Here is a 12,756-nt window from a genome sequence, read left to right as displayed (position 1 = left end):
GCGCGCACAGTCGAGTGAGCCGCAGCCACCCCACAGCCTGGCCAGTGGCCTGTCCTGACTCGCTCGAGGACCGTACCGTCTACTATCTGCAGCCCTTGTGATTGTGACCCTGACAGACACCTCGTCCGTGCGCCGTGCATGGTCCAACACTACAACCCCCTTGTCAACGGGCACCTCCGGGGCCACCTGCAGAGGCACTTGTCGAGTACTACTAGTAAACTGTTGTTCATATGCATGGGTGATTGGGTGGTCCTCCGTGTCCTGTGATCCTGTCGTCGCTTTGGCAGTTGCGGTAAGAATAATCGCACTCTTTGGGTCGTAACTGCCCGGGGGATTAGAGCAAATCGTCGTGGTCGCCGTACTTGCGCCGCTCGAAGTGGGAGGCGCGGAGGCGTCGAGGCTAACCCAAAATTGGGATGGGCGAGGGCCGGGCACAGAGACAGAGTGTCCTCGGCCTTCTCTCTTCTCTCCCTGGATGCATGCACGCGTTGAACCGACACGGCGCGGCACAGGCAGTAGCAGTTCGAGGCGGTGAAACCAGAGACCAGAGTGATCGTTCACTCAACTCCCGGTGTCCTTTTTTTACCGCCGCAGCTACGAGTAGATCGACTCCTGTAGCCTATACAGTAATTGATTGCCCCCTGAACAAGAAGAAGAACCGGCGAACTGTCAGGAAATGAGAGTGATTGATTTGACGCTAAGTTGTGTCATGCATTAATCTGATCTCAAGTGGGAAAGTGAAATTACTTGACGCGCTACTAGCAGCACGCGGCGCGCGCGCAGGAGGAGGAGCACCACCTGGCCGACCGTGCACCCAAAAGGCGTGTGGCTGCAGGGCTCGCCGCTGCCACCTGCCCTGCCCCCGCCCCCGCTCCCACCGCCACTTGCGACCCGCATCCATCCAACGACGGCAGCCGGCGCGCGCGGGCATGCACGGCTGACCGGTGTCGGTGCCAGTGCTGTCCGCTGCCTGAACCTGGAACGCCATGATTAGGTGCCCTGCCGTCATGGAGGCCTAGAAGAATAAAAGAAAGCTCGATGAAAAATTCCGGTTACAAAATTTATTTACATTGAGAAGAACAACGGAAGGTTTGTCTTTTACAAATAAGAAAGAAAAAAGGATGCGTTTCTGCACCTACTCCAGGTAATCCCTTCCCATGGCGCATTTCGGAAACACAAGTGCGTTGCGCCAGTGCCCAACCGCGACCGGTGGTCCGGAGTACTGGCAAGGCACGCGTGACGTGTTCGCGTCGAAGGCAGCTGAGCAGGGCCGTGTTTAGTTATAAAAATCAAAATTTCAAAAAAATTTCTGGCACCTACATGGAAACTTAAATCTAGATGAAATAAAAAAACGCATTGCGACTGCTGTCTGTAAATGGCGAGACGAATCTAATGAATCTAATTATGCTATAATTAGATGCTAAATTGTTACAATAATGCTACAGTAAATAATCTCTAATGACGGATTAGTTAGGCTCATTAGATTCGTCTCGCGATTTACAGACGAGTTCAGTAATTATTTTTATAATTAGTCTATGTTTAATATTTCAAATATAAAAAAATGACTTTTCAAAAACTTTACAACGCGACTAAACACGGCGCAGGTCTCGTGGCCTGTGTGCCTGGCCCCCAGAGGAGACGAACAGGGTACGGTCCCTGTGTTCCTCCCTCGCGAGATGAGTAGCCGCGGCGCGTGTCACGTCGTTTACGTTGTCCCATCGATGCCTTCCTCGTCTCGCTTTAAAAAAAATACAGCAAGAAGATAATTAAGGCCTTGTTTAGTTGCGTAAAGATTTGGGTGTAAAACACTGTAGTACTTTCGTTTGTATTTGATAATTATTGTCCCGTCATAGGTTAACTAGGCTCAAAAGATTCGTCTCGCAAATTACAATCTAACTGTGTAATTAGTTATTTTATTTAGCTACATTTAATACTTCATGCATGCGTTGAAACATTCGATGTGATGAGGAATCTTGTAAAATTTTGGAATTTTGAAGGGAACTAAACAGGGCCTGATACAAACTCGTCTCCAGACATTCCTCTCGATTTTATCCAACGGAATCCAGACGAAGTTGACGTGCGCCTACGACCGACGTCTCTCAATCAAGGCCCTTCCCAAAAATTTTCAACTCTCCTTTGAACGTATGTATGAAGCACTAAATATAATTAAATAACAAAACTAATTACACAATTTGGATGTATACGACGAGACGAATCTTTTGAGCCTAATTAGTGCATGATTAGCCATAAGTGCTACAGTAACTCACATGTGCTAATGATGCGGTCGAAGGCCTCAAAAGATTCGTCTCGCAGTTTCCAAGTGAGTTCTGAAATTAGTTTTTTAATTAGTGTTCGAAAAGTCCTCCCGACATCTGGTCAAACATTGACGTGACACACAAAAATTTTCACCAAATAGAACTAAACAGTCGACAAGACTGAAGACTCGATACCACTGCTACGATACAGCAGACAGTATTCGCTGAGCTACTGAATTTCGCGTGCCTGGAGAATTGCGTCCAGCGCTGCGCTGCTGGAGCATCGCGTCGGTTACGCCGTCGCTTGTAGACAGTCCCAGCTTTCCTTGTACACACCACAGTCACACACACGTGAAAGTGAAACTGCAAGTTCTGGTGAACTGGGGGCATCCGACAGCCCATAACGCGTTTACAGCCCGGCCTGTACGATGGCAGCACTACATTCCAAACCCAACACACAACAGAACATGAGATGCCCGAGTCGCGTAGCCAAGCCCAGCTGATGCTGCTCGAGTGACCCTCGGCCCATGTCTATAAGGTCATCCCGCAAGAGTTCTGGCCCATCCCGTCTACCTTCCTTCCTTGGAGGTCGCTGGTCATGCCGCCCGCGGAAAATTCCCAGAGGAAAAACAAAAACCGCCGGCAGCAGAGCAGAGCAGACTCGGGCGCGAACCAGCGTCTCGCGCTCATGCCTTTTGACCATGGTACGGATCGTGCGCTGCGCCGGCCCACCCCGAGCCGGAGGGCAACGTATCGCTGGCCTACCTGCTGGCCGCTGGCCGCTGGCCGCTGGTGGCGCACCCCTTCGCGTTGCTGCTGCCGCTCTGCCTGGAACAGCGACGTCGCAACTCGTAACGCCACGGAGCCGAGCTAAGGCGCCAGTTTTCATTTCACGGCTGCGGGTAGGGTCTACTGTCTACACAAGCAGAGATAGATCGACGTCTCTCTTTTTTTCTTCAAAAGAGATAGATCGACGTCTCGGAGCGGCCGTGGATGACTATCTGAACACGTCACGCCCACTGTTCGGTTATCACTAGAAATCCAAGGGCGCGGCATTGCCGCACCATCTTTGAGTTGGACACCAGGGATTTCTTTTTCCCTTGTATCCAGTACATTAACTTTAGAATTTGACGGACACTTATTTTAGTTTTCCATGTCATTACTGAATTGCTCGTATTGGTTGTCTCTAGAGAGCATGAACTGTATTGAACCCCCAATATTATCTTCCTATCATGTAAATGCAAATATGACATGCTCTTCCTGACCTAGGCAGGTCTTTCGTTTGGATTGGGGAATGGTAATCCTCTCTGAGGTCGCCGTTGTCTTTTTGTTGGATTGGGACAATGCAACGGGACTGATTGTTTATAGTACAATGAAGCACATATGTAGTTGACAACATGGTTGCCAGGAACAGCTTGAATTATGATGTAAACATATTAATTTACAGAAGGAAAAAGAACTCTTGCTCTAGTAGTTAACCGGTTTGGGCTAGAGGGATTGGTATTTAAACTGTAACAAATGATGAATACATAATCTAGATGTGCCTCTCCATTTTATTTTGAAAGAAGCTTATCGGCACTTGTACAGTCAGAGTGCAAGATGGTTCTAGGTAAGCAGATACGACACACTACCTGACACCCTGATTGTGTGCATCATGAAATGGATATAATCAGCAGAGAACAAATTCTATCAGCGTACTGTTCCTTGATCTGGTTATTCTCAGACAGCCTTATTTGTGTAACACAAGGCATAACATCTTAGCATTTCAGTTATTTAACCTGAATAGAAAGATAATTAAACAATAGAACATTATTTAGAATCATGTCACCAAGAGTTGCATGTAGCAATATGCGTTGGGCTTCTGCTGATCAATTGCCTATCAGAACTTGAAGTTCAGATGTATCAATTGATTTGAACCTCTATACGTACCATAAAGTAATTCACTTGAGATGTTGCAAGAGCTCCCAGAGCAGTTGCAGCCACATATGCTAATTAATACATGTGTTAGCTTTGGCTATATGCCATCAGATGATTGACATTCAGTGGTACACATGCAGGACATGGCTGCGAAGACGATGCTGAGCGTCTTCATATCGCACATGTCGATGACGGCCTGCTGTATGTTGCTAGCCACGTTCATCGCCGGCGCTTCTTGATCTTGCGTAATAACTGGACTCTGTGTCCTCACGCAACTATACTGTTGTTTCCCGCAGCGATGGGCCACACCTCGAGGAGAAGGGGAGAGGTGGGCGATACGAGCATGGCTACACAGAGGGGAGGGCGAGCCGGGTAGATGAATAGTCGTGTCGCTGGCCGCAATGCAAGAGGATGATGCTGCACGAAGGTTCAAGAAGATGGCTGAAGGCAGTGGCTGCGCTTAGATTCTGGCCGCTAGATGCAAGATTGATGGTAGGGGATTTGAGGCAACGTGGCCCAATAACCGCTCGATTTTCCGTCCAGGTTTCGTCTTTTAGAGATGTATACACGCCCTGTAAATACAACACAGTGGGTACCCCGTGTGTGTTTAATGAGTTGGTTACTCGATCTATTTAATAACTGTTCAATCTGTATCAATAATCGTTTGTTTTGAATAGATAGCTGAACAGTAGGTGATCGACTGTTTAGCATTCACCGTTTAGGCTAACACTCGTCACGCCGCACCTTCGCCGGAACAGTGGCTCCCGCACGGCCGTGCGAGTGCGACGTACCGCCTACAACGGCGGCTGGACCCCCGGCTCGACCTGACCGACGTGTGTAACGGGCCTCCGGCCGTTCGCCCAGCACGTGGGCGCCGTGCGAGCCCCTTCGACGGGTACGTACAGGCAGCGGCGGTACATGGTGAACTTATTTGATTTTTTTTTTCTCTCATTCTTTGAACACAAGTCACAAGGTGCATGCTGGGGATCATAAACCACGTGCCTCATCACCTCCAGACGACGACGCAGCGAGCGAGGGAGCAAGGGGCGGCCTAGGATTTGAACTGCAGGGCCATTCTGATTCGGTGGGGCCTGCTGGTTTAAAGCCTGCGGTCCCCGGGGGAAGCGAGCTCGTTAGCCTTACACGCGGGCCCCTGCCCGGGCCCGTCTACAGCCCCGGGGGGGCGCCACGAGCCCACGACAGGTCCTGCGCGTAGCAGTACTACCAGCATCCATTGTTTTACCTACCTGACGCTGATGATCACGAGCGTACTCGCTGACCCTGACAAGTGGGTCCGTCACGCCCGTACCCGTGTACCCGTCTCGCCGCCTGATTGCCTTCCTTCTTAATTGACCGTGAAACGGGGTTCTATTGACTATTGTATGCCTCTGTGCCTCGACACCGTACGGCAACAGCGCATCCCTCCGCTAGGCGTTAGCATGGCACGGGCAGGCGTGGCGCGGCGGTGTGGCGTGTGCTGGAGTGATGGCGGCCGTCCGTGACCGTGCTCCATCGCTCGAGAGCTTCCGAACATGCGCTCAGAGCAAAGAGGACGGCACAGCGTCCAGTGTGAACACCGAGCAGTGCGAGTCTGCTGGACGTTCGTGCACTGTTTCACCGGACCGGACGGACGGCAAGAAACCGTCCGTTTTCATGGACACCACCACATCCACATGTCCGCGTACATGGAGATGAGATTGAGAAAGAGATGACAAGACAAGACAGAAACACATCCCCGGGCGGTTTCATGATTCATCGTTCGCTTGGCTGGGACCTGACAAACCTGCACGTCAACAAGGCCGCCGGCCGCAGCACAGCGGCGGCGCACCACCACCATGCATGATGAATCCCAGGGCCCCGTTTTTTTTTCTTCTCCCAATCTTCTGTAGGCTGTAGCAGTGCTATCCTGGTGATGATTGGGTCAGAACGAGGTCGCGGGAAAGTGGCGGGCTCCCTTTCCCTTCGTGGCGAGCTATCCCCGGCCCCGCCTAGCTCCCAGTCCCAGCAATGATAGACGGGGCGCTGCACTTGCACCGCGCGGTGGTGGAGCGGTGGTGCGCGGCGTGGCGTGGCGACCCCAGCGGCGGGAGAAGGGGTCCGGAGAATCCAAACACGCCCGGCCGCCGGCCCAACCACCCAGCTGCTGGCTCGCTCGCTTTCTGCGTGGTACGCTGCTGCCTCCGCTCCGTCTCGACAGGCGCTGGGTAGCCCCCGATAAAGCACCACCACGACCGGATCAAACACATCCACGGGGGCGGGGCAGCACAAAGTAAAGCGCGCAGGACCCCGGCCGGCACGCGGCTCGACTCGGCTCGTGCCGCTGGCATGGCTGGCGGCAGGTACCAGTACCAAGCAAGCACAGCAAATGGAACGAGCACTGAATGATAACGGTAAGAACAGGTACTGGAACTTGTTCTTGAATTGAGCAGCAGCAGTAACCACAAAGCACACAACTGTATGTACAGCCTGCTAGAGGCAGGTGCGGGAATGGAGCACACGTACAGCACCAGGAGACGAGGGGAGGAAGCCAAAAAAAAAAGTGAGAGAGCATGGGAGGGCATACGACAATCAGGGGAGGCGGACCTACCAGGCTGGGTGTGGGCTCGAGTCGACCTGAGTTGTAAATTCGGGGCGATGAGACGACGCGACCGCGACGCGATGACGCGAGGTGGTTGGATGTCCCAGCTTCCTTCCCTTCCTTGGAGCCCTGGTGTTGGAGCTTGGAAACTGGCTGGCGGCGCCGGCAAGGCGGGGGCGGCAGGAGGAGCAGCAGCAGGAGCTACTCGTCCGGCACCCGGTACGCGTCGGCGGTGATCTCGGTCAGCCACAGCCCGGGGAACAGCGACTGCACAGGCAACAGCGCGCACGCGATTTTGTTAGTGGTTTGGATCGCGGGGTAGGATATATAGGAGGATTATTCTTGCACACAACAATTACTGTATGTAGGTCAGTCAGTGTGGGATATTTATATATATATATATATATATATATATATATATATATATATATATATATATATATATATTATTAATAGCAATATAAGCAAAGCTTAAAGCGTATCGAGCGGGGTGATAAAATAACAGCGGAATTCAACCGGTTTTAATTAATTAATAAAGTGGTTCGGAAGGAGGGGGGGCAGGGGCAGTTCGGGGAGTTCGCCTTACATCGAGCTGCCGCTGCACGGCGCGCGGCCGCTTCCGGGGCCGCCGCCGCGGCCGGGCGCCGGTCAGCGAGTAGATGTCCTCCTCGACCTCCTCCGCCGTCAGGGACACGGAGAACGGGGCGCGCCTGCGCCGCCTGCGCGACGACGACGAGGGAGGCGGGGGCGGGGACGCGGCCCACGACCTGGCGGCCGGGCGCCGCCGCGACCGCTCCCGCAGGTTCCACGGCCTCGTCGCAGCCTCCGCCTGCGGCTGCGGCTGCTGCTGCGGAGGAGGAGGAGGAGGCGGCGGAGGAGGCGCACGGAGCTCGGGCTCCGAGTCCGTCTCGGGCGGTGGGCTCGCGGCCTTCGGCTGCGGCGGCGGAGGAGGAGGGTGGGGCAGGGAGGAGCCCCAACTTCTAGGCTGCGGCACGCGGAGCCGGTCGGCCGCGTCGCGCAGGTGGCCCATGAGCTTGGCCCGCAGCGCCTCGATCCCGCCGCCGCACGGCTCCTCCCCGACGCCCTGGGCGGCGGCGCCCCGCCGGTGGGACGACGACCTGCGGCGATCGCGGGCGGCCGCGCACCCGCCACCCGCGGCGGGCGAGGCTGCCACGGGAAGGACGGGCATGCGATGCGGTGACGGCTGACGCGCCGACCACGGCTCGAGGTGGTGCGGCGGTGGCGCCGCCAGGGGCTTGGCCCGCGGATCTGCCGTGGCCGCCATGGCCAACCAACTCGGCCCGTGGAGGCGGCGGCGCGGAGCGGCTGCGTGCGTGCGTCGCCGACGAGAGAGAGAGAGAGAGAGAGAGAGAGAGAGAGGTGATGGGTAGGAGGCGAGGCGAGAAGGTTTTGAGGCCACAGGGGGTGGGGTCTCTCGCGTTTTGTTACGGCCGCGGGGGCAGCCTGGTAATTGCCCAGCCAGGACTGGCACGTCGGAGGTTTCGGCCCTAAAGGACCAACCGCCTGGGCCGTTAAGTAGCTACCCTATGGCACTGATCCATGGGCCCGCTCAGTTTCCATGCCCGCATGTCAGTGGCAGCAGCGTTGCCGGCGACGGAAAGGGAATTGGCCTCCGGCCAGTTCTGTTGCGCGACCACCAGGCGTCGCGGGGTGAAAGCCGGTGGCGTGCCGGTGTCCGTGAGGTCGAGAGGTTGGGGGGCCCGCCGCGCAGGGAGGCGTCCATGCACGGGTGGGGTCCTCGTACGTGCGTGGTGGGTCGCCTGGGATTTTCCGGGGCGGGGCCCGGCGGCCAGGATCCCGGCGCTCCCTGGACCTGGTCTTTCCCCCGGCGGAGCGGTGGAGGACGGCCGCGCGGCGCGGTCCCCACCGCCGGCCAGCACGGCAACCAAACCCAACCCTGGCGGCGGGGGGCGGCCGCGCGCGCTCCCCTCACGCTGATATTCCCACGGCCACGGCCACGGCCACGGCCACGGGGGTCGCAGGCTTGGCTGTCGGCGTCGCTAATGAAAAGGGCCGCCCGGGCCTCGCGTGCTCCGGCGGTCGGGCGATCTCGGCGGACGGCGGCTGCAGTTGTTGCTCTGCAGCCAGCCAGTACTCGTACTCACCAGGGACGACGAGCCAGTACGGGCGACGTTCGTTTGGAAATTTGGAAAACCCAATCCTGGATTTGGGCTTTGTATATAGGAGTACTTGGAACGCAAGGATTTATCTGTCGCCAATTTTCGCGTAGCCATTTGATTCTTGAGGGATAAGTAAAGACTGATATGAGGCATTCCAAACAAGATCATGGATTGAGACAACCTCGGCAATCGATCGCAAAGCACGCCTATTGCCCTTCCAACTGTGTGTTGTCCCGGAAACGAGCGCTGCTGGCTTTGATCGGGGTTGACAAGCGTGAGGCGACCGTTTGTTTGACCAGGAGGACACGGCTCCCTAATTTCTTGTCCACGACGGAGGATTTGTTAAATAAAACAAGAGGCGGCGGGGTGGCGCTGTCGCGTTTGAGCTCGCAGAATATTACGCCTGCCCCCAATGGATACCGTCCGAAACTTCCTTTCCTTCACGACGGATCCGGATCGTCTCTACACGTGCACGACAAGGGGGTAGATCGGGGGGCTATACAAAGGCCAATGGCGATTGGAGACCAGGGCGCGGGTGTTCGCTTTTCAGAGCAGTGAATTCCATCCTGGCTGGTCAACATGGAATCGTAAAGCGAAAAAATTCCTTCGAGAGAGGCCGCGATTTGGAGTTCTACGCGTGACCTATGTTTTTTTCCCCCAATAAACGGTTTGCTTCGCACCGTACGTCCACCTGTTTAGTACAGTGCCCTTTAAGACTTGATGGTGGTCTTTGTAAACTACTCTAGAGGCTAGTGGGGGGCAATTTTATAGTATCGGGCACGCGGCGCGGCACGAGGAGTATCGTGGCTGATGGCCAGCTAACAACTAACCGAAAAATACTGCTGCTAGTACAACCGATGCTCTTGTGGCAAGCAGAGTCTATCGCATATGATGGACAGGTAGGACGATGATTCTATTCTTCTCTCACCATGACAGGTAGGACAGCGAGCAGGAGGCTACTAATTTTTTTTTTAAAAAAAACGCAGAATAAATCGGCGAAACTATGTCGGTGGAAGCTCTTCGTAATCCTCTCAAGTGTAGTTCGGCGAGTAAATACGGCAGGAAGCATGGTCACAGTAAAAACAGCACACGGAGAGGCCCCAGTGAGGCATGAGCACGATCACTGGGCGCATCGAGATCGGCAAGTACATTTGGCAGGAGCGCCGGCTAGTCTGGAGCGCGAAGCTGCGTGAGAAAGAAATCATAGATTAGCACTAGTCATTGCTAGCTGATCATGGCCATTGCTTGCTATAAGACACAAAGAACTGGTCGGTTACAACTTACAAGGACACATTTGGCTCATGAGTCAGAGTGGCCGAGTCTCAAGTCTTTGGCCTGTTCACCAGTCTGGTTAAAAGCCCAACAGAGATCAGTGCGATACAATGGCATCTTTGGGCAGTGTAATTTTTTTAGAAAAAAATGTGGAAAGTAGAATACTGTTTTTTTTTAGGATGATGAGAAGATTGTACTCCAGCAGGATCATTCTCATTCTGACATTCTCGTTGTTTAAGGGGTCGCTTTCAGCAGTGGCAACTGACGGAACAAACATCCCAGTACAGCGGATTAATGATTGCGAAATCATGGTGCTCTAGCGTCACACATTTCTCTCCGTCCTCTCTCCCCTCTCCTTGGAAACTGCTTTTCGTTTTCCCAATCTTCGTGAGCGCCTACTGAACTCGAGTCCCCGCACGCGATTCTGATGAACCACTCGTCGAGTCGAATGCGTGTGGATGGAATTTTCTGACCATCCCAAATGGGCATACAGGTCCCCTCTTTTATCTTGAAGCAGATGGATCAATGTCAAACAAACCGCGTAAGTGACAGGACTCTTGCAAGACAAAGGGGAGATGGGAGTATTCTGTTCCTGTGCCTGTCTTTCGAGAAAATCAATTGGCTGATGATTAGAGCAGGTCTTGTACTCTGGTGAGGTGTTGTTTGAGAAGCCTTTTGCTTTGTTTCTGTAAGCTGCCACTGTGTTCGTGCGCGTAGTGCCTTGAAGTCTACCACTGTGTTCTTGTTGCTGCAGTGGCAGCTGTCTATGCTGGCGCTGAACAAGCTGAACACATGCTGCTTTGCTTCGTTGAAAACGAGCAGGGCAAATGTTGTGTGTGTTTTTTTCTAAAACAGAGCAGGTCCTGCTATGAACTGTACTACACAGTGCAAATCAAGACGCAGCGAAAAAGGTACTGGGCTGAAATCAATGCCCAAGATTACATGGCATCCGGGAGTGATGGCAGATGAACGGAGAATGTGCAACTGCATCTCCTGCTGACAGAAATCAGAGATTTGTGATTCTTCTACTGCAGAATTGGCGCCCGTGCTTGGGCCAAAGAACGGGAGAATCAGGCTTGATGGATACCCAAAGGTAAACCCCCAATCAGTTTAAGAGAAAGAGAACCCAACCAACACATATACTGTTAGGGTTTGGCATACATGATCAATTGCGTAACTACCGAAAGACTGAGGCAATTAACCCTAAATCTCTCTTGCAACTCTGATGAGCCAGCCATTGCTCGATCAAGCTCCTCGGTTGGAAATCCATCTCCTCCGGTCCTCCCTTCGCTTATGCAACTCAGAACCCCCCTTTCTGCACCATTAAAGAGTCGAATCAATCGGTGTCTCTTCGAGAACCTCACAAACAGATTCCGGGGGAATCAAAGATGGAGTTTTTTTTTTTTATGCATACCTCATTCACCTTGTACCGGTCGCGGGTCATCTCCATGAGCGAACTCCCAGGGCAAAGCGTCTGCGCCACAGGAGGAAGAGGAAGCACGAACTGGGTGGTCAGTAATCGAGGAACCAGGACGAAGATTCGCGATCGCGGTTAGGGAATCAAGATCGGCATTGCTCTGTTTGCGTGCCAGGAATACGTACCTCGATTTGGCGCTGGACGCTCTTGGTCCGCTTCCTCGGCCGGCGCGGCGGCTTCCGGCCGGTGATCGCGAGGAAGTCCGCCTCGATCTCCTGCCGCGTCAGGGCCACCGAGAACCCGCGGGTATTGTGGCCGGCGGCGTCCGCGCTCCCGAGCTTCTTGGGCTGCCGCGAGTCCTCCGCTCTGTAATCCCGCCACGACGTCCGCTCCCGCAGGTTCCACTGCCTCCGGGGAGCTGCTTCCCGGGGCTCCTCCGGCGCGGGCGCGTGCTGCGCGGCCGGGGCTCCTTTCGGCGGCGATCGGGAGCCGCTATTCCCGGCCTCGGTGGCGGTTGCGCTGGGCAGGGGCGCGGCGGGGGAGCCAATGTCCCGGCAGAAGCCCATGGGCTTGCGGCACCCCCAGCCGGCGGGGAGGTCGAAGCTGCCGAAGAGGAGGGGGTCCCTCGCCCGCGACGACGGCGCGGGCGGCGGCGGCGGGGCCATGGCCGCAGCCGGCGAGGACTCCATTGGCGAGCGAGAGGGAGGAAGGGGATTAAAGAGGCGGCAAATGCGTGCGCGCGCGCGGGGGAGAGAGCCCAGCAGCAACTGGGCTCGCCGATCGCATGTGCCTGGCTATATATGGCGCGCCAGGGTCTGGGGCTCCTCTCGATTTCTCGCTAAATTTCGCTCCTCCTCCGATCGGATTAGGAGAGAGCCGCCGATGAGGAGGAGGAGGCTTGCGGGGAGCGCAAGGCTGCGACGAAGGCGAGCAGGGGGAGGAGACGCCGCGCCGCGCGGTTTCCTCCTTGTTGGGTTTGGGGTGGAGCCCGAGCCGAGTGCGGTTCGGTTGCATCTGTCCCTGTTCGCCGGCTTGGCCCTTCTGCTTCTCTTGGCCGATCGGCCGTGACCGGCTGCGACGGCGACCGTATGACGCTGCGGTTATCGAGCCGTGAGCAGCGTTGGATCCCGATCCGGCGGCTGCTGGTGCAGGCAACGGGGGCGGAGGGGGCCGGGC

The 12,756-nt window shown here is 55.1% G+C and overlaps 2 protein-coding genes across 2 annotated transcripts; both read right to left on the bottom strand.

The window, feature by feature from the left end:
• Nucleotides 1–6,573: 6,573 nt before the first annotated feature.
• Nucleotides 6,574–8,124, bottom strand: LOC120697923 (formin-like protein 14). The gene is made up of 2 exons (XM_039981306.1): nucleotides 7,337–8,124; nucleotides 6,574–7,017 (listed from the first exon to the last, which is right to left on the bottom strand). Exons 1-2 carry the CDS (start codon nucleotides 8,033–8,035, stop codon nucleotides 6,952–6,954), a joined length of 765 nt encoding a protein of 254 aa, XP_039837240.1. The 5' UTR covers nucleotides 8,036–8,124; the 3' UTR covers nucleotides 6,574–6,951.
• Nucleotides 8,125–11,222: 3,098 nt separating this feature from the next.
• Nucleotides 11,223–12,561, bottom strand: LOC120701261. Its single transcript, XM_039985381.1, has 3 exons — nucleotides 11,766–12,561; nucleotides 11,578–11,637; nucleotides 11,223–11,478 (listed from the first exon to the last, which is right to left on the bottom strand). The coding sequence occupies exons 1-3, from the start codon at nucleotides 12,267–12,269 to the stop codon at nucleotides 11,464–11,466; spliced, it is 579 nt and encodes a 192-aa protein (XP_039841315.1). The 5' UTR covers nucleotides 12,270–12,561; the 3' UTR covers nucleotides 11,223–11,463.
• Between the last annotated feature and the right edge of the window lie 195 nt (nucleotides 12,562–12,756).

Source organism: Panicum virgatum, chromosome 3K (assembly GCF_016808335.1).
Source record: "Panicum virgatum strain AP13 chromosome 3K, P.virgatum_v5, whole genome shotgun sequence".
NCBI lineage: Eukaryota > Viridiplantae > Streptophyta > Magnoliopsida > Poales > Poaceae > Panicum > Panicum virgatum.
This window is presented reverse-complemented; position numbering and strand designations above follow the sequence as displayed.

Excerpts from the sequence above, each read along its gene's own strand:
- LOC120697923 (XM_039981306.1), bottom strand. The coding sequence starts at position 8,035 with ATGGCGGCCACGGCAGATCCGCGGGCCAAGCCCCTGGCGGCGCCACCG. Across the intron at positions 7,018-7,336 it reads CCGTGCAGCGGCAGCTCGAT|TCGCTGTTCCCCGGGCTGTG; the intron begins GTAAGGCGAACT and ends TTGCCTGTGCAG.
- LOC120701261 (XM_039985381.1), bottom strand. The coding sequence starts at position 12,269 with ATGGAGTCCTCGCCGGCTGCGGCCATGGCCCCGCCGCCGCCGCCCGCG. Across the intron at positions 11,638-11,765 it reads GCGTCCAGCGCCAAATCGAG|ACGCTTTGCCCTGGGAGTTC; the intron begins GTACGTATTCCT and ends CCTGTGGCGCAG.